Source organism: Pimephales promelas, chromosome 6 (assembly GCF_988280905.1).
Source record: "Pimephales promelas chromosome 6, fPimPro1.hap1.1, whole genome shotgun sequence".
In the NCBI taxonomy this organism is placed as follows: Eukaryota; Metazoa; Chordata; class Actinopteri; order Cypriniformes; family Leuciscidae; genus Pimephales; species Pimephales promelas.
This window is the reverse complement of record NC_142774.1, coordinates 16971720-16995986: the sequence shown is the minus strand read 5'-3', so window position 1 is coordinate 16995986 and position 24267 is coordinate 16971720. Positions and strand designations below refer to the sequence as shown.

The window sequence follows — 24267 nt, the reverse complement described above, 5'->3', positions numbered from 1 at the left end:
GATAAAACATGCTCCTTTAACACTTTTAACGGACCCCTAGGTGTATGTCCGAACACGAGGTCAGCTGGGCTGAACCCTAAAGATTCCTGCACCGTTTCCCTTACAGCAAACAAAACAAAGGGCACACCCTCATCCCAATCAGCACCTGTCTCCATGCAATACTTCCTCAGCATAGTTTTGAGGGTCTGGTGCCAGCGTTCAAGAGCCCCCTGACTCTCTGGATGGTAAGCACTGGAGACCTGATGCGATATGGACAATGTCTTTAATGCAGAAGAAAACAGTTTGGACATAAAATTAGTTCCTTGATCCGTCTGGATCACTCTGGGGAGACCAAAGGTGGAAAAGAACTTGATCAGACTCTTTATAATCGTCTTAGCTGTAATTGTCCGGAGAGGAATAGCCTCTGGATATCGAGTGGCACTGCACATTATGGTAAGCAGAAACTGGTTACCTGTTCGAGTTTTTGGCAATGGACCCACACAATCAACAATCACCCGCTCAAACGGTTCTCCAATCACGGGAATCGGTTGAAGTGGCACACGAGGAACAGGTTGGTTCACTTTTCCTGCAAGTTTGCATACATGACAGGTTTTACAGTATTTCACAATGTCCGATTTCAATCCTGGCCAGAAGAAATGTCGGAGGACTCTGTTGTAAGTTTTAGTTACCCCTAAATGTCCGGACCATGCAGGGTTATGAGCCAGTGACAATACTTGCTGTCGTAGTGGTGATGGAACGACTACCTGCCAAACTGTTTCCCAGTCCTCACCGGTATTATGTGCAGTCCATTTGCGCATTAGAACACCAGCGTCCACAAGGTAAGCAGCCCCCTGTACTTTTGCCTTTTCGAGAGAGACCACAGAATCAAAACATTTATGAAGACTGACATCCTCTTTTTGCCACTCAATCAGCTTCTCTGGTGTGATGGATGACAACACATCTAACTGGGGAGCGACTCTGCACCCCCTTTTCTCAGCCTGCACAGAAAGTAACACCTCTGGTTTAGGTTCTACAACTACAGGTTCAACCCATTCAAGAATAGAGTCAGATAGATTCACTGTATCCCCCTGCATACGAGCCTGTGCCCGTGTTAAAACACATGCAGGGAACACTTGAGGGTACTTCTGAAATAGGACATTGTCAGAGACATTAGACTGAGGTCTGTCTGTTACTTCTAGTACTGGGGACACCTTACCTCCAGCAATGTCGTTTCCTAATAATAATGCTACCCCTTCCACTGCCAATGTAGGCACCACCGCAACACGGAACCGACCTGAAACCAAATCAGAACGCAAGTGAACCCAGTGTAAAGGCACAGAAATTGGGTTAGCTTCAATACCACACAAAAATATGTGTGATCCACAGTATGTTTGATCAGACCATGGCAACACATCTGTAAGGATAACTGACTGAGCCGCACCAGTGTCACGCAAGATTTTAATTTCCCTCTGGTCTTCAGTTTTCCCGGTGCATGAAACACCCCCTACAGACACAAATGGAGCATACAACAGGTCTGGTTTCTTTGAGAACACCTCGCCAGCACATCTAGCTTCCTGAAAAGAAACAGTCTGAGTTAAACCAACACTCTTACGGGAAGATGGAGGTGACTTAGACTTGTTCTTCAGTAAGGAACAATCTGAGATTAAATGGCCTTTCCGGTGGCAATAAAAACATTCCCTCTCTTCTTTCCTAGGAACAGTAGAAGGATCTAAAGAGCGTGATGCACCGACTGCTGATGAAACGAACGTTCTACTTTGACTGGATGCTGTGAACACTGTTTTATGTGTTAAGGCATATTCATCGGCCATTACCGCTGCCTGGCTCAACTTCACCACCTTGTTTTCACTCAAATGCATCTTTATTCTTTCAGGTAGATTGTTCTTAAAATCTTCCAACAAGATCTGATTTCTCAAAGCCTCATAAGTAGACGTTTTATTGGCTGCACACCAGCGGTCAAACAAGGACTCTTTGTCCCTGGCAAACTCAACAAATGTTTTACTACCACTTTTCTTATAGTTTCTAAATCGTTGCCTATAAGCCTCTGGCACCAGCTCATAGGCACGCAGTACAGTAGCTTTGACCACATCATAATGCAAACTATCCTCTATGGAGAGAGAGGCTACAACCTCCTGGGCCTTCCCAGTTAGCTTACATTGAAGAAGTAGAGGCCAGACCTCTTTTGGCCACTGTAAGGCAGCAGCTACTCGTTCAAAAGCAGAAAAATATGAGTCTACCTCAGACTCACGGAATGGGGGAACAACTGCAATGTTCCTGCCTACATCAAAATGACCTGGCTTGCCAACTGAGTGAGGAGACACCCCAGCCTCAAGTTCCATTCGCCGAATGTGAATTCGAGCTTCCTTGTCTGCCTCTATTTTTCTCATTTCTATCTCATACCTCCTTTTGTCTTCCCTGTCTTTTTGGTCTGCTTCTTGACGGGCTGCTTTCAGCTTTAGCCGAGCGACCTCTACAGACTCAGGAACCACTGGAGAAAATGGATCATACTTTGGCAGAGTTCGAGGTACCGGAGCATCCCCACCCCCCACACCACCCTTCGGCCGTGCAGGCGAGAGATTCCCTACGTCCTCCTCGTCCTCCCCTTCATCTTCTATCTCCACATCCTCAACAGCCATAACTCCTGCCCTTGACAGACTCAATAAATGGCCTTTAATCACTGCTACTAAATTCGCTTTACGAGCCTGCCTATCAACGGTTAGATTATAGTAGTCTGCTAATGAAAATAGATCTACCTTACGCAGATTACACAATGACCCCAATGAGGGCTCTGCAATAAAGCCTGCCACCTCTGAAGTAGCCGCCATACTCACCCCAACTCCAATGCACTATTCAGTACACTCTAAAACTATTCAGACAACTATAAATACCAACCAACTCTAGGACAGAAAACATCCACTATTATGCCAAACAAAACTACGAAGCCTTTTTCACACCTCAACACCACATCTCAATCACCAAGCATCAAGTGGTCCGAGCATGGGGGCACCAAGATCCCGGACGAGCCCCCATTTGTTACGTTCCAGCCCCCAAAAAGGGAGGGGAACCTGATAACCCCCTGCTCAGACCCACAAATGCCAGCAAAAAAGGAATGGAGTCGTGGTGTGAGAAAAGGAGACAAATTCCAAATACCGTACAAACTGTGTTTTTATTTTTGTCACGGTAATAATGTAAATGATAAACAAATTTAAGGGAGAAAGGGGAGAGCTGGACGAACCAAAGAAAAGAAATAAACAAAAATACCCCACCCCTAACCTACACTAATTATACACATCACCTATCTGGCACACGATCAAGGCGCCCTAACCAAAATTACAGATGGTGGTCCGCCCAGGTCTAACTGGTGTATATAGACAGAGAAGTATGCCTACGGGTGATGTATACCCCGGGGTAGCTCTAAATCTACTCCCCCAACTCCCTATAAAACAAAGAACAAGAAAAGAGAAGTTAACACAAATAATAATAATAATAATAATAATTCACAAAGAACAAACTCAGTCCTGCTGCTCAAGTTCCAAAAGTGGAACACAAAGCTAGTGTTACTAGCTAACAAATCAGATACAACATTATCAAAAGTATTATCAAATGTTCCAATCCTACTCTCAAAATAGACAACAAAAAAAAAGTTATCTACAACTCACAATGTTTCCCAAAAAGGGATACCAATCACATCAACAGCAGGAACCGAGTGCAAAGCCCAGAGCAGAGAGCAAAGCCCAGAGCAGAGTCCAGAGCAGCGTGCAAAGCCCAGAGCAGAGTGCAAAGCCCAGAGCAGAGTCCAGAGCAGAGAGTGAACAGATCCAAAACTAGGCTTTTTAAAGAGCCCAGCCAGCTGCAGCCACTGACGAGTAGGAGGAGTTCCAAGATCCAATCTGCCGTTGATCCACCAATCAGCTGCTGGAATGGTTATTGAAGCCATCTTACCTGTAAGAAGAAAAAAACAAGAACCACAAGCAATGCCAGAAAAGAAAATCACTATAATACGAACCCAGTTCTCTGGGGACGTAACAATTTGTGTTCCGAAATTCTTACAGGTTTAGAACGACTAATGACATAATTAATTTTTTTGGATGATTTTATATATATATATATATATATATATATATATTTTTATTTTTTTATACACACACACACACACACACACACACACACACACACACACACACACACACATATATATATATATATATATATATATATATATATGTGTGTGTGTGTGTGTGTGTGTGTGTGTGTGTGTATAAAAAAAATTATAATAAACTGGCTGAATGTTCAGCAGCAGCAATTATTCCAGTGTTCAGGGTCACATGATCCTTCAGAAATCATTCTAATACTGAGTTTATTTATTTATTTGTTTGATAAATAGAAAGTTCAAAAGAACACTTGAAATAGTTTCTTTTTTTTTACTTGAAATAGAAATATTGCTGACCCTAACCATTTCAATGGTAGTGTCAATCAAAAAGATTTTTTTAAGAGATATCTCTCAAATTGTGAGCCAAACTTTTTATGATCTTTCGTTTAAGAAAACTGATCTGCAAAACTGATTTTTTTTTTTATTCGTAAACGTGTTCCAAACTACATTTTACAGTTCGCACACATCTATTTTTAGTCACAAATGCGAGTGAAATGGTTGCACTGTCAAGCCCTGTTAGGGATGTTTGTTCTGTCTCAAGTGTGCATTCTACTTTAGAAGTATTTCTCAAGCTGAATTTTGGTTAAACAAATAAAACACAAGAATTTTTTCGGTATCTGCATGATCCACTTCATGCCCCCAAACTACCACTCCACAACTGTGGTTTTCCTCCGCTACTAGAGCCGAGTGCTAATAGTACCTGCAGAGAACTCCATACGTACACGCACAACAGAGATTTTTATTTCTTAGCATGCTTTAAGGTTATGTTTGGTTTATCATCAAGAATTAGTTAAACATTTAGTGTGAGGCTTAGGTCTAAGAGCATATAATAGGACGTATTGGTCCAAATAGCCTGTCGAGTTGTATCGTATTGTTAGAATTGACCTGTCCTGTCAAGCTTGTAACAGTGTTCCGGTGAGACCTAATAGCCTGTAATTTGGTGGGTGGTCAAAGGTGCCCTGCTCTCTCAGCTTGAGAGTTCTCTCTCTGTTGTCATTGCTCATATGTGTGTAGCGTAAGATAAGATATTTTACCCACTACAAGAAGTGTCCCCATTTATGTTTGCCATCAAACAGTAGACAGTAGAGACAGACTTCTTTTTCTAGGTTGGTCATCTTTGAGATTTTTACACTCCCTGCTCTGTGCCATTCATCGGTGGAGAACTGAGCTCTGTGGAGAACAGACACAAACATGCTTCTATAGTCTCTATTTAAAAAATGGGATAGTGGTTGTAAGTAGCTTAAGTCTTCATACATTTTGGATCCAATGTGAAAGTTTCTGTTGAGGCTATTATGTAATTTTTGCATTGTAGCCACTCTCATTATGTCTTTATAACATTCTCCACAATGTTGCAGGTACAGGAACCTTTGGAAGGGTTTTTCTGGTGAAGGATAAAAAGACAAGAGGTTTCTTTGCTCTGAAGGCGATGAAGATCCCAGATGTTATTCGTCTAAAACAGGAGCAACACGTTCATAATGAGAAAGAGGTTTTGACGGAGGTGAACCATCCTTTCCTTGTCAGACTGTGAGTGAACACTACACAACATTGACAAATAGGCTAACAGATTACTATTTTTACTCTATTCTCTCATAAGCATACACAGGGTTATGATCTATAGACATTTCAGTGTGCTCTATAAACATAAACCTGCTGAAGTACCAAACATATCAATGTCAAATGTTGTTTGAATTTTCTATCGTTAAACCTCTTATTAAATATTTCTAAATATAGATACTGATCTATACTAGTGGTTCTCAACCAGATGGGCCTCAAGAAATTTCTTTTTCAATTCAACCCCTCAACAACTTTTTTTTTTCTTTTCTTTTTTTGAAGAACCAGGGGTATATTAGAAAAAACGGGACATATGAGGTAGCCTAATTTGTATGACAAGTATGAGTTCTGGACCTGGAAAAGGTCTTATAATGTATAGCATGTCTGCTCATGGCCATTATAAATATGACCAAATCACATGTAAATACTTGGACATTTTTTTCAGGTACTGGACGCATCATGATGATCGCTTGCTGTACATGTTGATGGAATATGTGAATGGTGGTGAACTCTTCAGCTATTTACGCAACCGAGGACGTTTCAGTAACAGCACCGGAATGTTTTACTCGGCTGAAATTGTGTGCGCCATTGAATACCTTCACTCCAAAGAAATAGTCTACAGAGATCTGAAACCAGAAAATATACTGTTGGACAGCGAGGGGCACATTCGACTGACAGATTTCGGGTTTGCTAAAAAGCTCACAGAAAGGTATGTTTTTATTGGTTATCTATGCAATATTTGTTTACATGCAATATACAGACAATATACTGTTCAGAGTTTGTGGCTGGTAAGATTTGTTTTGTTTTTGAAAGTCTCTTATGGTCACCAAGGCTGTAGAATATACATTTTTTTGTGAAATATAATTACAATTTAAAATAGCTGTTTTCTATTTTAATATTTCTATTTTCTACAATTTAAATTAGCTGTTTTCTATTTTAATTGACTGTGGGGCCATTTTAGTACAGTGAACTCATTGTCGTGTTCAAGAAACCAATTTGAAATGACTCGAGCTTTATGACATGGTGCATTATCCTGCTGGAAGTAGCCATCAGAGGATGGTGGCCATAAATAAAGGGATGGACATGGTCAGAAACTGCTCAGGTAGGCCGTGGCATTTAAACAATGCTCAAATGGCACTAAGGGGCCTAAAGTGTGCCAAGAAAACATCCCCCACACCATTACACCACCACCACCAGCCTGCACAGTGGTAACAAGGCATGATGGATCCATGTTCTCATTCTGTTTACGCCAAATTCTGACTCTACAATCTGAATGTCTCAACAGAAATCGAGACTCATCAGACCAGGCAAAATTTTTCCAGTCTTTAACTGTCCAATTTAGGTGAGCTCTTGCAAATTGTAGCCTCTTTTTCCTATTTATAGTGGAGAGGAGTTGTACACGGTGGGGTCTTCTGCTGTTGTAGCCCATCTGCCTCAAGGTTGTGCGTGTTGTGGCTTCACAAATGCTTTGCTGCATACCTTGGTTGTAACAAGTGGGTATTTCAGTCAAAGTTGCTCATCTATCAGCTTGAATCAGTCAGCCCATTCTCCTCTGACCTCGAGCATCATCAAGGCATTTTCGCCCACAGGTCTGCCGCATGCTGGATGTTTTTCCCTTTTCACACCATTCTTTGTAAACCCTAGAAATGGTTGTATAAAAATCCTAGTAACTGAGCAGATTGTGAAATACTCAGGCCGGCCCGTCTGGCACCAACAACCATGCCACGCTCAATTGCTTTCCCATTCTGACATTCAGTTTGGAGTTCAGGAGATTGTCTTGACCAGGACCACACCCCTAAATGCATTGGTTGATTAGATAATTGTATTAACGAGAAATTGAACAGGTGTTCCTAATAATCCTTTAGGTTAGTGTAAAGGCGGGCATACACTGTGCGATGACTGTGCGATTTCAGCAAGGTACCTACTCAAGAGTAAATCGCATGCGATGCAAAGCCAAAGTTCAGGATTTATTTGCTCACACATAATCGTCGAGATCGTCGAGCTGCGACTTCACTGCTCACACTATACGTGTAATATCTGCGATAACCCCCTGGATTGCGCATATTTACGTCTTTGTATCCAGAGATATTGTCAAAACAAGCATCTGCTATCAGTATCAAGATGATTTAGTATTTTCAATTTATGCATTTAATTATTATTATTATTATTATATTATCATTATTAGGGGAGGCCTATAGGCTAATTTTACTATTAAATTGATCCGCTATTATAATTAATTTGCCACGCAATATTTTCACAGCACATAACCAACGTGCTGTGAGGATAATAAAATATTAATCTTACTCCTCATTAAAAATTGTCTAAAACATTTAGGTCGATTACAATGAATTATATATAAAATAAGTATTAACAGTCTATAATATGTCCGAACATTGCCATTATTAATCATCAATGAAAATAAAAAACAGGTTTATTTCAAAAACATTGTTTGACAAAATAATAAAAGAGGTGTTGCATATCAGGTGGCTTGAAGACGGTGGGTAATATTATCCATTTTGCAACACGAACTGGAGGTAAGCAACAGTAATTTGTAGCTCGTTTTTATTTTATTTTTGCTGCAGATGAAATGGTTAAACTTCTGTTTTCGCGCAGGTGCAGTGAGGGAAAAAACACTGAGTTTAGGGCAATCGGTTCGTAGCTTTGCTTCAACTGTGCGATATAGTCACGAGGAGCGACCAAAATTTCTGACATGCCAGAAATTCATCCGACCATCCGATTGTCGATCGTGAGAGGTTAATCGCCTCTCGTTTCTCCCTGTACACTGCACGAACACTGCACGACAAACGACGCACGACAAAGCTGAAAATCGGTCCGACACGAAAATGAGTCGCACGAGTCAGAATTCGGCTCAAAATCGGACGAAAATCGCACAGTGTATGCCCGCCTTAACACAGTGCTGTTTCACTTGCTCTAACAGTTACACTATCACACTAAACGCCATTTGAGTTGTAGAGTGCTCAAAGTCCAAAAGCCAATAGGCTATGTGCACAACCCGTAGTTTCGAACTTCCGCTTTTGTCAGAAGTTGGCGTATCAGTTTCCGGTCTACGACTGGTCATCCGGATCCACTAATAAACAAAGAAGATGAGTGCTGCTGTTGTACGAAAAAAAGAGTTCTTAAACACATTTAAGTTTCTTAGCACTGCAGTGGATCTAACCTCCGTTTCACACCCGTTTGCAGTGTGTGTTGCTGTGCAGGAGCGTGCTGTTAGTGCATTCACATAGGCTATTATAATGCGTTTTACACAGTGAATAACTGATCCGCCGCTGTACAACAAACACATACTTATTATTTTTATTTAAAGTCCAGAAGTTATGCTGCAACTTATTTTTAAAAACAAAAAGTTGTGTCAGCATTGCGATTCTTAGTATGCACGTTTAAACACAATTTAAACAATGTAAGTTACTCCATGCATTACAAGTTGCTCAAGCAAGTGGTCAAATATTTCCTATATTAAAATAATTTAAATAATTTAAATTAAATTAAAACTTGAAATTGACAAAAGCAGCCGACTTGCCTTTTCGTTTGCATCTTAATTTTAAAACAATAGATCTTGCATGTCACAAAACTTATTTTTCCACCTCCACGATCGAGACGAGTTCATTCTGTCGCCTGGTTGAAGTAAATTGTAGTTTTCCTTGATTAAATGTGCATTTATGGTGAGATTACTACATTTTATTTAATTAAACGCATTTATGGTGAAATTACTACATTTTCAGGTCAATCATTTTGACCACGTTTGCAGCACAGCAGAAAAAGATTCGCTGTGGAAACGATCGCTGTGCTGCTGTACCACACCAGTGAAAAGTGAAAGCCCTAACCTGTTTACATGGTGCGTTAGGAGACTGCTGTGCGGCACTTGCTCTGCTTCAAGTCGCTAACAGCCATTTGAGCTTCTACTGCTTCCTGATAAACACCAACCTTCGTGCGCAGTGGCTGCACAAAATAGACATTTTGATCGACGCGCAAAAAATAATAAAAATATTAAGTATGTGTTTGTTGTACAGCCGCGGATCAGTTATTCACTGTGCAAACGCATCATAATATCATGTGAACGCACTACAGCACGATCCTGCACCGCAACACACACTGCAAACGGGTGTGAAACGGACGTTAGATCCACTACAGTTCTAAGAAACTTAGATGTGTTTAAGAATTTTTTTTTTCGTACAACAGCAGCACTCATCTTCTTTGTTTATTAGTGGATGCGGATGACCAGTCGTAGACCGGAAACTGATACGCCAACTTCTGACAAAAGCGGAAGTCCGAAACTACGGTTGTGCACATAGCCCATACCGTAAAGGATTAGAGCTGCAGACAGTTGTGTAGGTTCTCATATTATTGCTGCGTTCACGTGCTATGGAAAATAGGATATTTTCCACTTGTGAACTGGTATTTACCAGTGTGTTGCGTTCAAGTGCTTTTGTTGTCGTAATCAGTGTTGTGCAAGTTACTTCCAAACTGTAATACATTAGGTATTACTTGTTACTGTTATTTAAAAGTAATTCATTACCTTACAATATTACTGTCTCAGAATTGTAATGCGTTACATTACTCATGTATTACTTTTGAGTTACTTTCACCAAAATAACTAAGTAGTACTTAACTTTGGGGCTGTAACGATATGCAAAATGAAACCGAAATCGCGATTCGCCACACGACTCAGATCCACGAACCTACAGAATCGCGACAAACCTCTTCCAACTCCAGCGTTATTCTCCTTACCGTCCAGATCCAATGCTGCCTTATCTTTAAATTAGGCTATTAGTATTATTTGAAGTTAACATTATAAAATACGTAGACCTACACCACAAAACTAGTTGAGGATAAATTATTTAAAATTGGGTCCAGCATTATGGACATGACATTTGCAGTCAAAACTTGAAATAAAAATTCTCAGAAAATACATGTATTGAAACGTGTATAGGCTATTTCCTTAAAGGACAGACATTAGACATTAGACAAATATCAGTCTATGTTTTATTTTTAATATTAGGGAAAAGACACACATTCATGCGTGACAAAAAAAAATAGGAGGCAAAATATATTTTTTGTAATTCTGTTAATTACACTGCGCAAATCGGATGAGGAGGGGTTGGCATTTTAGTTTTCGTGTTCGCATTTATGAGGAAAAAACAATGTTACAGACGCGACCACTCTGAACTGGCACAAAAAGACTGCTTTAAAACTTTCACATAGTCTGTTGCCTTTAAGAAGTAAAATACACTGTAATACAACTGTAATAAAAGCCTGACTGAACATGTAACGAGTAAAATATTACTGACAATTGATTAGTAATGCCTTACACTACTGTGTTACAGCAAAAAGTAATATGTTACTGTAATGTATTACTTTTGTAATGCGTTACTCCCAACACTGGTCGTAATGTTGTAAAAAGATGGAGATCCAGACCAGTTATTTAGCTAAAACTATTTTAGATTGCTTAAGTCATCTGCAACAGCAAGAAAATGATTTATCAAAACTCAAAAGGTAAATAATATGCTGTATATTTTCTAGATCATGAATAGTATTTATATTTTTTACCATTCACGACTCTCGCGGTGCTCTCCACCATTTTGAAATGGTCAAAGGTTATCTCATCTCGGCAACTCGTCCATCAAAATATTCTACGAGTTGCCCAGTAGTAAATACCACATGAGGAGGTGTTCATGTGCATTTTCCGTCGGCTTTTGGTATTTATCATAATTACCATAGCACATGAACGCAGCATTAGTCTCAAACAGTCAACATATGATGGAATTTGACTCTAGATCCTTTTTTTTCTATTTGTTGAATTGGTACATTGAATTCTGCTTTCTGCTTAATACACTCCTAGCATTATGGGTGTAATGCATTACTTTTCTTTTCATTAGGTACTTTTTAATTACTTGCATTAAGTACTTTTCCTTGGAAAAAGTAAAGCATAGGACTACTAATATTTTTTTTTTCTTCTGTAATTTAAAGGGTTAGTTCACCCAAAATTACAAAAAGAATGTCATCAATTACTCACCCTCATGTCGTACCAAACCCGCAATTCTTTCGGTCATCTTTGAAATTTGGTAGTTGCATTGACTGTCGATGGAGGGACCATTTAATTAAAACGAATGGTTTGAATTAAAATATATACATTTGTGTTTAAAAGATGAACAAATGTCATATGGATTTGGAACAACGTGAGGTCGAGTAATTGATGACAGAATTGTCATTTTGGGATGAACTATCCCTTTAATTACAGTTCCTTCTGATGTAATTGCATTAAATCAACCCTCTATGTACACACTGAAGCTTGAGTTGCCATTGGCTAGTTGTTTTTATTTTACTCACAGGACTTTTCACATGAAATGCAAGAACAATGCAAAAGGAAAAATAATTCTGCATAAAATATAATATAACATATAAATTTCAAACACTATTAAAGACAAGTAAACAGTCTGTAATAAAATAAGAACAAGTAATCAAACTACAAGCAATTGCACAAATAAAAACAATAGAATAAAGATACAAATTTAAATAGCTTTTTTAAATATTCTTCAGGTAGATCTAACAGAAGTTAGATACAGATTAGGTATATTAGGTACAGAAATTGTATAATCAAATGGAAAATAACACTGCATAGATTAAAAATCGATTTAATCCTTATTAAGTTATTTAGTCAAGTTTTGTGCAGTTCTTTTGTTGTTTGATTAACATATAAAACACAGACAAGGAGTGTTTTTAATGTTAGGCTGATATCACTTTAAAACATAATGCATGGATCCAATATACTGATAGTTACACATGCGTTTTCTATCAACTGTTTAAGTTCACAAGACGACGTGAAAGAGCTCAAATCAGTATTTGCGTCCTCTCAGATGCATGCGAGTTATCTCTCTTGTCTTCTTGAGCTTGAATGTTTAAATAGACAAGTTTTAAAAACCTGTGCACATGATCCACTTTCATGACGATGCAGCACTGGCCCGATCAGGCCAGTGACAGCTCTGTCAACTCTTGGTTTAATCCTGTCGAGCCCTGCACTTAGATCTAGCTTGTCAATTGTCTTTTCATGGCATTTGTAAAAGCCTTTTTCTTTCTCTATAATATTAAGTGCGCGCGTGTGAGAGAAAGCAACAAAGTGTGCTCTGCTCTCAGCCAAGCGATGGTGCATAAAGCTCAGCAGGCAATGAAATTTTCTGTGCCAAACTTTTTTTTTTTCTTTTTCCTCTAACTCAATCACAGGTGACTAAAATCCCACAATTTACTAGCTTTTGGCTATTTAAAGATAGTTTTAGTCGCCTAATGTGAAAATTGGTTGCATGGGTAATTTATTTTCAATTTTATATTATTTATTTAAAATAAAAAGAGCAGTTTCTTGTTCTTTGTTCAACTGGTTGAGGTTGATGTGGGATTTAGAAAGTAAGTAAGTAATTAGTAATGCAATACTTTTTAGAGAGGGTAATTAGTGCAGTAATCTAATTACAGTGTTGACGATGCAATAAGTAGCTATTACTTGGTAATACTTTAGTTTAGGGTCCAATTTTCTCTATTAACCTGTTACCTATTAGCATGCATACTAGGATACTTGCTGTCTGGTACATATAAATCACAAATTAATGCCTTATTCCACATGACCATATTCTACATCCTTTAATCATACCCAATCCCTAAACTTAACAACTCCTTACTAGCTATTGATAAGCAGTAATTAGGAGTTTATTTAGGCACAAGGCATAGTTAATAGTTAGAATTGGACCCTAATCTAAAGCTTGACAGTGTACTTTTTACCATGAGTAACTTACCCAACACCTACTCCTAGAGAGGTCTATAGATGTTGTGAAATCGTTTGAAGTTATTTTTAAATACATTCCCAGGGAGAGAAATACTGTAGCTGAGCAGCAGTTATCTGAAGTGTGCGTCCTTGAGTTGATTTTAAGATTGGATTAAGCATGCTCCAGAATTTTTACTTTTTTTTTTTCTTGGCATTTTAACATTCCTAGTGTTTTCATTGTCAAATTAAATGTAAACCATACGTCCTGCATTGCTGGAATTCTGTAGGCGATCAAATTCATTTAATTTTTTTTCAGAATCTCAGATGTGATGGCAGGGAATAATTATGTAGAACAGGCTCAGAAACAAACCGCCACGTCACTCTTCATCCTTTAAAATCCCTCTTCTTATTCTTCACTCGCACAGTGTGACTTCCCCTACAAAAGTCCTATAGAAGTGCTGCTTCTCTGTGGGTATTAAAGCTGTCCTAATATGAGCTTCTTTAACAAAAAAAAAAAAAAGCTGCTTTGTTTGGCTCCAGAGCATCCACCAACCTACCGTTATTAAGTCTGAATTGAGTGACACAGACCAATTATGATAAAAGAGAGTAACCTTTGTTGAAATTGAAAATCCATCTGGTTGTGTCCTCTTACATTTATCTTTCAAATAATTGTGTGTGTTTGTTTGTATGTATACCATCTGCAGTGCAGAGTACTGCAGGCAGTGCTTTTTCAGATCAACCCATGACCCCTCTGGTGTGTATGTATAGAGAAACAGAATTGTGACCCATTATGCATGGGGAAGGGCCCCAGTACAACGAGCACCTGACTGTGATGCACTTATAGAAACTCAAACCAGTGTCACCACTAGTCCAGTGTAGAAGACACCGGTCCCTTCAAGCAACAGCTTTTGATTTGCCAGTTTGAGTAGATAACATTTAGACAGATTGTCATGTGGCAACATTGCCATCTGGTGGCTATAGTATCATTTGGCATTACAGACTGGGATATTTGCGGTTTGCCTTGATTGATGGCCATTTAAAGCGGCTGTATTGTTAAGATCAGGATAAGATAAGTGTCTGCTCAACATGAGGGCTTATTGTTGTGCCACAGTTACTGATTGCAGGGTTCTTATTGTTGTCGTGTTTGTAGTTGCAGTGAACTTGTCAAACGGTTGCTGCTCAGTTTCAAGTGGCCAATCAAATAGAAAACATAAAAAGGAATAGGAGAAAAGTCACCATCACAACAGCTTTGACATCCTAAAGGTCCTTTTTTGAAAATTTGGCTGGGAATTTTGAGATGTTTCACACTTGATTGCTTGTGACAATGTCAAAGAGTTACATATAAAGGTAGGATAGGCTATTATTTCCATAAACACTTTTGTATGTATCTTCTGTGGAAGTCTCAGGACCAAAAAATGTTTATCCAATCATTGCATTTGTTTCGATGATACAATCTCCTACTTGCCCTTCAGCATGTGTCCATGGCTATTATGTATTTTTTACGTAATAATATTATGTAGGTGTGCACGGAGTCTCCGCTGAAGGATTTTAATTTCTCCTGTTCTGTCCGTCGAGGTAAGACTTGCATAAATTAACACATGAACACACTGGAGAGCCGCTCTATAGTAGAAAATTAAGTTGTACTTCTGATGAAACGAGACACTGACACTGTTTTTAAGTCTATTTTTAAAATGCTGTTTAATTTTAAGCAATCTTTTGAAAGTGCTATATAAATAAATATATTGTGACTTTACTAGAGTGCCGAATTGCAGAGCTCATGCACTTTGCTTTTCTTATGCTTTATTAAAATGCTTGCTGTTTTCTTAATTTCATTGTGTGTTTATTTTGTTATTGAGAGCAAACCATGGGTCATGTATTTCAAACTTTATTTTACCCCTATAAGCGAAGAATGAAAAAAAATCTTTGTCGTGATTATATCAGGGTCTCTCCAGTTCTTCCTGAACCAAACATTCCATGTTGTAACTCTAACAAGATAGCAACCGGTGAAGTTGTACCCAGAGCTGTTCACTTCCTCAGACTCGGATGTATGCGTTTTTCTTGCAACACTATCAATGCCTAAATTAAGCTACAGCAATCAGGTGGCACAAGTAAGAGCTCTATACGTTGTTTATGTTCATTATTATGGCTCGTTTCCACTGAGTGGTACGGTACAGTACAGTACGGGCCGGGTCGGGTCGGGTACACCATGATCCGGCTTGCGTTTCCACCGCCAACAGTACCCTTACTTGATAGGCGTGGTGTTTGCCAACGTCATTTTCGCGTGAAGAAAGTGACATAGTAAACAACAATGTATGACAGACAGCAGATCTTGATCATCTTGTTCTTGCTTCTCGGCATGTTTGTCACTAGAAACAAGCGCTGGCATTAGGCGTTTCTCAATACCGAGTAGCCATTGCAAAGTCCGACTCAGGAGAATGATCCAGAGGACGCGAGTCTAGTAATTCTGCTAATGGAACAGCGCGTTCTTGAACGCGGCACTCAGCTCGCTCTGGCTCTGTGACTCCGGTTATCTCTGACTCTGTATGTTCATAGGCAACAATAAAACGAAATATGTTCTAAAACACCACCCTGCTTCTTTTCGATTTCATTTCAATACATTTTAAACATTATAAAGCACACAAATGTGGTTCAGGCAACGCATCCTATTGATAATATTCACTGCATGTATGTAACGTTACATTTATAACAAAACTAAATATAACACTACCCTCTTTATAAAACACAAGTCTCTTTTCGTTTAAATTTAAAAATATTAAACATATTCCAGGCAATATGTATGCTAATGTATTGCATATCGCATTGGTACAAATGTTGCAATAAACATTACAGATTATCTTGTAATAAAGTTAAAAAAAAAAAGACAAAACTATCTCTTTTTGTTGAATTTCAGTTTTATCAATAACAGCCATTATAAAAGTATAAGTAAAAGGTACAAAAAGATATACAGTAAAGCTTAAATAACAAAGAAACAATTCAGTCAGTCAAATATACAAATTCAGCGCTCAAAGGTGTGAAACTTCACGTAGCCTTCTGCCAAAACTATTGGCCAGGGAACGAATTATAGATTCACGAGACCAAAGATCACCTGTTAGGTTTATACAAGACGAACTATATCTCATGTTTATCCACTACAGAGACGTCGGAGTCAGCGGCAAACATCAGAACGACTAGCCGAGGAAAGGCTGTTCCAGGCGGGGGACACAAGCGCGAGCGCTAGGTGATCGCTTGGAATGGATCTCAGTCAAATTATCATAAATCTATAAATAAACCACAGATTGAAAACTCTTAAAACTACATTTCGTGACACAATAACAGTAGTATTATATTTCAACTGTATGCTTCTAATGCCCATGTAGCACGCGCGAGTGACGATACTCTGTCCACCAATCATCGTTCTGCAGTGAGTCTAGCTCCACCTTTTAGTACCCTTTCACTGTGCTAGGTACCCCAACGGAAGGGTACCCAAAAAGTGGTACGGTACGGTTCGGCTTTTTGGTACCATTCACAACTTTTGACTATGGAAACGCAAATAATTGCGTACCGAACTGTACCGTACCGTACCACTCAGTGGAAACGAGTCATTATTGTAATGTTATGTGCTATGATTTAGCGCTGTCTCTCATGATGCTTTGCAGACTACTGTGCTCGTTCTTTTCGTGGAGGCATGGTTTTGGAGACTCTTCGAAGGGAGGGTGGGATCTATTGCTTATATAGGCCAGCTTGCTATGGCTAGCCTCTCTGTAATTGCCTACCCTACCTTTAAATAAAACAGGCTAACATTTTGTAGTCACAAAGACGCACAAACACAGCCATACAGGCAAACATATTAAGTGAGTCATCTTAATAACAGGAACTGATCTTGATAACAGGATCAGTTTCTTTACTGCCCCTATTAGTATGCAGTCTGATATAATTAGTGTAAACATAAATCATCAGAGCCAATTGAAAACCATGTCACACCAAACTTCTCTTGCGGTTCATTGAAATGCTGTTGTGAACCGACACTGAGAGGCTTCAGTTAACACAAGGGAGACTAATCCTCTCTATTACAGAGAGAAGGATTGAAACCATACAGCTGAGAACAGAAAGATAAAGAAAGAGACTAAAATACAGACCAAGAAAATAAGGAAAAGAAATACTGTGAGAGATATGGACGCAAGCTGTTCTGGACCCTCTTGCATTAAAGTTCAAAGGTTTTTGATCTGATATTTTTAAGGTTTGTTTATATTGGTTTAGAAACCCTTCATAAACAAACCTTAAAAATGTTAATATTCTGATCTTTTACATAACTCACAAAGGTCTTTTTACATATTTACGTATCCTTATTGTCATTCTGGTATCAACAGCAATCTACATAATCTTATAATTATATTTCAAAACCACGTCCAGACAAATAAGCAAAGGGCAGCCATTTGCTGAAGGACAAGTCAGCAGCAGACTCATTTATTGACCAGCTCCATGGCCCCAAACAAACACAGAGAAGTTGCAGCTCCATGGGGTGAAATGACATATCTGTGTAATCAGAAACCCACTAGTACAAATAAAAAATTGTGTAGTGGGCTTTCACCCTGGCTTCTAGCTCAATATACTGTTACACTTTATAGTATCCTTGGCTTGAAGTGGATATGCGGTCTCTACCTTACACCAGCCTATACGATCTGTTCCAGTCTGTAGCCAGCTGTCATAAGGTGTACTGTAATTACACCCCTCTGTGTGCTATCTCAGCAGTCACTGAATGTAGCTGGACTATGTCATATGGCTATGGTTATAGCTATTTTTTACTGTGTTAAATATACCCCCAGTAAAGTACTGAGGTTGAATTGAGATGCAGATAAAATAAACTTTTATTAACAACAGTATTAGGCAAAAACCCAATTTTTGTAGGGAAATTTCAATATTACTTTCATTAAATGTTGTTCTCATTGTTCTTAGTATCATACTGAACTGACCGACAGCTTCAATGATTATAAAAATGAATGCTCTCTACTTTTTTTTTTTTTTTTTTAAAGGTTTTGGATTTCATCAGACTTTGACTTACTACTTGTTTATATATGTTAGGGACTAGAAATGGCTAATAAGTCAATAAGTGCTCCTCTGCTGCCGTCTACTGGTTATAATGGTAATTTCATGGCTGTTTTATATCCGTGGTCTGCACCGAATTTGAATGCTTCACACTAGATCTCGGTGCGATGTTATTAATTCTGTGGCGATTTCAAACTCTTTCTCACTTGATCTCACAGCGCTGTGTAGTAACGATGTCACATGCTCAAGATATTTCTTGAATGCAACTGTAATTTCTTATCAGTTGGGTGGTGGTGGCACCAGTGCGACCTCTAACAAAATGTTTTTGCACTGGCATGAGAAAAGTTTGGGGTTGAATAATAATTATTGCGATTATTATTTGCAGTGATTATTATTTGTTTTCTTTAACTCTAAACATGGTCAACTTCAAAAATGTGATTATTATTTTATAGTCTTAAAACATTAAATTTGTTCCAAGTCTTTTGGATCCATCCAATCGGTCAATCTCTATTTTATTATTTCTTTCTTTACAGGACCTGGACTCTATGTGGTACTCCTGAATATTTGGCTCCTGAAGTGATCCAGAGTAAAGGTCATGGGCGAGCTGTGGATTGGTGGGCTCTCGGTGTGCTCATCTTTGAAATGCTAGCAGGGTGAGACCAAATGTTCATTTATATTTGAGTCTGTGTACCCCTGGAAGTTTGTAATTTACTATAGGGGGTCTACAGAGGTGTAGGAATATTTAATATTTTTATATAAACATTTGCTAATGATCAGAGTATAAATATTATATATTGTAATAGTGGTAGTTGGTGTTTTTTAATGAATGCTATTACTAAGTTTTACCTCCCATATATATATATATATATATATATATATAGGCTTCTGGATGGAGTGTAAGGATGAATGAGTTCAGAGAGATAGACAGGAGCTATGTTATGTAGAGATTAGAGTAGAATTTTTAAATCTATTCTTTTTCGAACTGGCAGCCAGTGTATAGATTTGAGAATCGGGAGAGATGTGGTCATATTTGCGACACTTATGAATAAGTCTGGCCACAGCATTTTGGACCAACTGAAGTTGGGCGCTTTGAGAACTCGACATATAAGGAATATATAAGGAATTTGCTTAATCTATCCGACGTGTGTAAAATGCATGACCACAGAGTTTTCATTTCAATAGTTTTCGGAGTGAGAAAGCCTTTGATTTTAGGCAGTAGATGAAGTTGGTAGAAACCGGGACTGATTACGGATGAAATGTGTTTGTCAAATTCAGTTTGTGTGGAACTTGGGTGCTCAGGCTGGTCAACAAGAACACCTAAATTCCACACACCTGGGGATAGACTCCCTAAATCAGGGCTTATACACTGAGAATTTTCATTTAAAAAATACACCACTAGAGGGCAGCAGTGGAATATCGAGCTCTGCCAAGGAACTAAACGTGTCTCAGTGTTCTCTTTCAGTGCTGTCAATATTTATCCATATTGTGATATTTATCCTTATTTGCCTTGACATTAATTCCTGCAGCCCATATTCAGCATGCACAAACTGGCATATTTAATATGCACACAGATAATCTGCTTGCTTTTACAGTATCTCAGGGGGTGGATGTGCATCTTGGAATAGACCTTGTTTACAAAAAGATTACATCCAGATTAATCTGTTATTACCAACACATGTGGGCATAAATGTGTGGTAGAACAGCATGTCAAATTTGTTGATTTGTTTCTTGATCAGCAAGTTCCACACAGCTGCACTTTGTGCATAATCTTTGTTCTTGCACAGGAAAATGTGTTCATTTTGTCACATGGACTTTAAAGCCGGTGTGAAAATAAACTTCTTCCCTCCTGGTAAAATTTTGGATGCTGTAGTGTATATCCATTCCAAACTGCTCAATTCCCCACCTGCATGTTGCTGAATCTAAATCTGCCCTAGAGCTTTCACAGGCTCTCGACTGAAGGAAAGAGTGACCCACCCTCTTCATTCGTCCCAGACTTCTTTTGAACTGTTTGCTCCTTCAAGTCAGTGAGAGAAAAAGTCCTGGTCCCTTATTTTTCCAAGAGACAGACATAGGCCTCAGCTTGGCCAGACATGCAAAAAGCTCTCTTCAGTCATATCTGAGACTGTGTGTTTGTCCGTTCGTATGTTAAAGGTTATTTGACTCTCCTTTACAATATAGCAAGATTTTGAAATAGTTCCTCCTTGGCCTCAACCACAATGTAGTGACCGACCGTGTATGTGGGTGTGAGCAGATGTCTTGTGGGTGCGTTCGTATTTCTGTCCTAACTACTTTTAAGGATAAAATTGGTGAAAATGTCAGAGCATAAACATGTAGAATTGCATTAAAAAGCAAAAATGGTTCACAAACCATGTATTTTGAATTAAGGATTGGGTTGGGGTAGGATTGGGTATCGTTTGAATTTCAACGATTCTGATACTGCTCATCTATTCCTTATTTCGATTTCAATAAGATAACCCTTATTGCAAAAGCAAAACATTTCATTGTTGCTGAATATTCATGAACAAAAATCAGCTGGCTAAAGAGCACTTAAGGAACTTTTGCCTATGGTTTAAAAATATCATTGCAGATCAACTAGCTTAACTAATATACATTTTCAAACATTATAAGAAAAATAAACAAAGCAAGTAAATAAAATACTTTAATAATAACGGAACAAAGATACGATTGAAATAAACAATGTTTTAAGATTTTCAGGTATTCAGGGACAGAAACTAATGAAATGTAAAATAACTGCACTTTATGAATAAAATATAGGCTACATTACAAATATAGTTACAAAAGTTATTCAGTCAAGAACAGAGAGTTAATTTTCTTTTAACTTTCTTTTAATTTTCTATTTCCCATGATTCATTGCGGTTTCAATTGACTAAACGGTTTTCCACTTCCTGTTGAAGTATTAGAATGCTAGTCCAGACCACACATCTATATACAATGATATATTCTATAGATCAGTGGTCCAGACATTAGAAAATATCAGTTTACACATGCGTTTTATATTCACGGACATGACCGTTAATAAAGCGACTTTAAAACTTTCACCGAGAAACCACAAAGAAACCTTTCTGTGAATTTCGTTTTTTTTTATTTTTTATTAATTGAATCTTAATTTAAATCAATGTTTCATCAACCAATTGACTGGTTTTAATAAATAAGAGGTATAACAATAGATGATCATGACGGAGGCGACAGCGCGCAAATGGACTTTGGTCTGAAACTCGGCGTAACGTTATGCCTAACCTCACAGCCCTGAGAAATATTATAGACTATGCATCTTTGAAAGCAGAGGTAGACGGGTAGTCAAAGGGCTAACCAGCCTAACCTGTTAGTACTGTTCTGCAGTCGGGGTGATAGAAGCTGTCGGATGTTTGCTGGATTAGGGAGATCGTGCAATCATGCATCAGCTATCCTTTGTTATGAAGAAAAGAAAAACGTTCATTTTGTTTTTATCTGTGATTTAATAAAAAATAACGTGATCAGATCACATTTGATGAATGTTTTTTCGATTTAGTTTAGCGATGTGAGGATGACACAATCTAAAACACATGGCAAAAAAGCATAGACCAGACTAGAACCGGAAGTTGACAACCGGAGTCGTAGTCATGGCGGCGCCCATTGTTTAGAGCAGAATAAGGTGGATAGAGAGACAGCAGCAGGAATATCAGGCTGTTGATCCAATATAATGTTACATGTATTTTCTTTGTCAACTGTTTGTTCAATTAAGACATAACTAACTGTGTTTATGAGAATATTTTGACATATTTATGTGTATATTTGTCAGTTTAAGTGCAAAAAGATGCGGAAAGAACTCGGTATGAGAAGCGACTTTCTGTGCGCACCAGTTTAAATGTAACTAGCAACTCTTACATTTCTGTTTGACTTTTCTTGCCACCATGTTAATTCACTTTAAAAATCTACATAATTTTGTCATTGTAGGATATATATATATATGACAATAATAAGAACACACTACCATGCACTGTTGACTTTATTTTTTTATTTTATTCATTCAAAACATGGATCATGTGACTCTTAAGTCATGTGAAGTTAAGAAACACCTGAGAGCTCAGACCATAATTGAGCGAATCTGAGGACGCTATATGCGAAACGTGTTGTTCACTTTGTGTGTGTGTGTGTGTGTGTGTGTATATGTGTATTTATATATGTGAGTGTCTTGGTTATAATACAATAGATGTTAAAAGATCCAGCACATAAAGGCTTCTCCTTTTGTATTCTCTTTCTCAGTGGAATGTTGGCGACACCTGTGGTGTTATGTAAAAGTTTTGAGTTTTGGAATTCTACTTTTTTTCCCGTCACCAGCCACTGCTTACAGTAACACTATACAGACTAAAATGCCCCCCCCCCCCTCTCTCTCTCTCTCTTATTCTCCTTCACCCTTTCTCTCTTTTCCATCATCCATGAGAAGGAATAGCTACAAGTTATGCTCCCCTGGATTCTCTCTCTCTGTTTATAGTTTCCACACTCACTCAATCAATACTGTCAGTCCTGCTCGATCCATTAAGTCGAACCACCTTATTTTCCTTTAAGAAGGTCTGTAAAGGAACACACAATGATGTCATCATTTACTTACCCTCATGTCATAAATTACCCTAAATTACCATTTTTCTTCATTTACACTCAAAGGGAAATTTGAATGTTTTTATTTTCCATTCAATGAAAGTGAATGGTGACCAGGTGCTTCAAAAATGATCAAGCTTAAAAAATGCACTATACAAGGATAATAGAAGTAATATATATGACTGGAATACGTGTGCTATTTAAATTACAGTTATGATTTGTTATGCGTCATATGTGTCAAGATTTAAAAGGTACTGGGTTGGTCTAGGATAACACAAAGTATTAAATCTTAAATAAAATTCTACTGTGGCCATTCTGTGTAATGCTCTTTTAAGCCATCACACATGTGTCATCCCCGCTGTGCAACTCTGAGCTAATGGCTTATTCTTTGTCAAACACTGCAAGGTCGTTCTCTCTATATTTTGCTGCTGATGTATGTCTGATCATGTCTTCTTCACTGTTGACACTTGAGTTCTGTCAGTGATCTGTGCCCTCATGAGTCTTCAGGTGGTCGCCTAGTAACAGGCTCATTAGCATCTCTGACCTTATCTATCCCTCATATTTAATGGCTGTTTGCAATTCCACCTGGATTCGGGTATTAAACACAAGCTCATTGCTTGGAGAGTTGAAGGATGTTTGATGGCATGTTGGTTGGGGCGTAGCAGGACTAAACTGGAAGTATATAAAGGAGTAATGGATTACACTGCATGAGCTGGAGAATCATATACCTGACATTAGAGAACACACATGACATGGACACAAATGTGTAGAAATGACATTATACTGAGACACAGTCCACAGCAGTCATGCAAAGGCCTAAATTACACATTCAGCAGTTGGGGTCCTCCTCCAATGCTACTACTTTTCATGATTTAAACAAGTGCAGACCAGGAATGCATCTGTGAAATTAGCCATTTTGAATGCAAAAAGACTTCTTTTCAATCGCTTTAGATTACATTGTAATATTTGTAGTAACTCTTTCCCCACCAGTGTTAAAAAAAAAAGTTTAACTGTGGAAAAACAGTGAAAAAAAAATCAGTAAGTGGCAGGGAAGCTTTGTCTCATAAATGATGGAAAATTCACCGGCAGGGAGAGTTTAGCAATGCAATTGACTAGGTCTTTTATATTAAATAATTTCAAGTAACAAAGCTCTACAAAATGACTA

At 38.3% G+C, this 24267-nt stretch overlaps 1 protein-coding gene across 1 annotated transcript in view; it reads left to right on the top strand.

Annotated features, from left to right (window-relative positions):
• prkx (protein kinase X-linked) overlaps positions 1-24267 on the top strand; it is a 66662-nt gene that overhangs the window by 20760 nt on the left and 21635 nt on the right. Inside the window, exons 2-4 of the mRNA XM_039649577.2 lie at positions 5503-5671; positions 6144-6407; positions 19040-19159. Of these exons, the coding sequence (XP_039505511.1) occupies positions 5503-5671; positions 6144-6407; positions 19040-19159 (553 nt within the window). The remainder of the gene's footprint in view (positions 1-5502; positions 5672-6143; positions 6408-19039; positions 19160-24267) is intronic.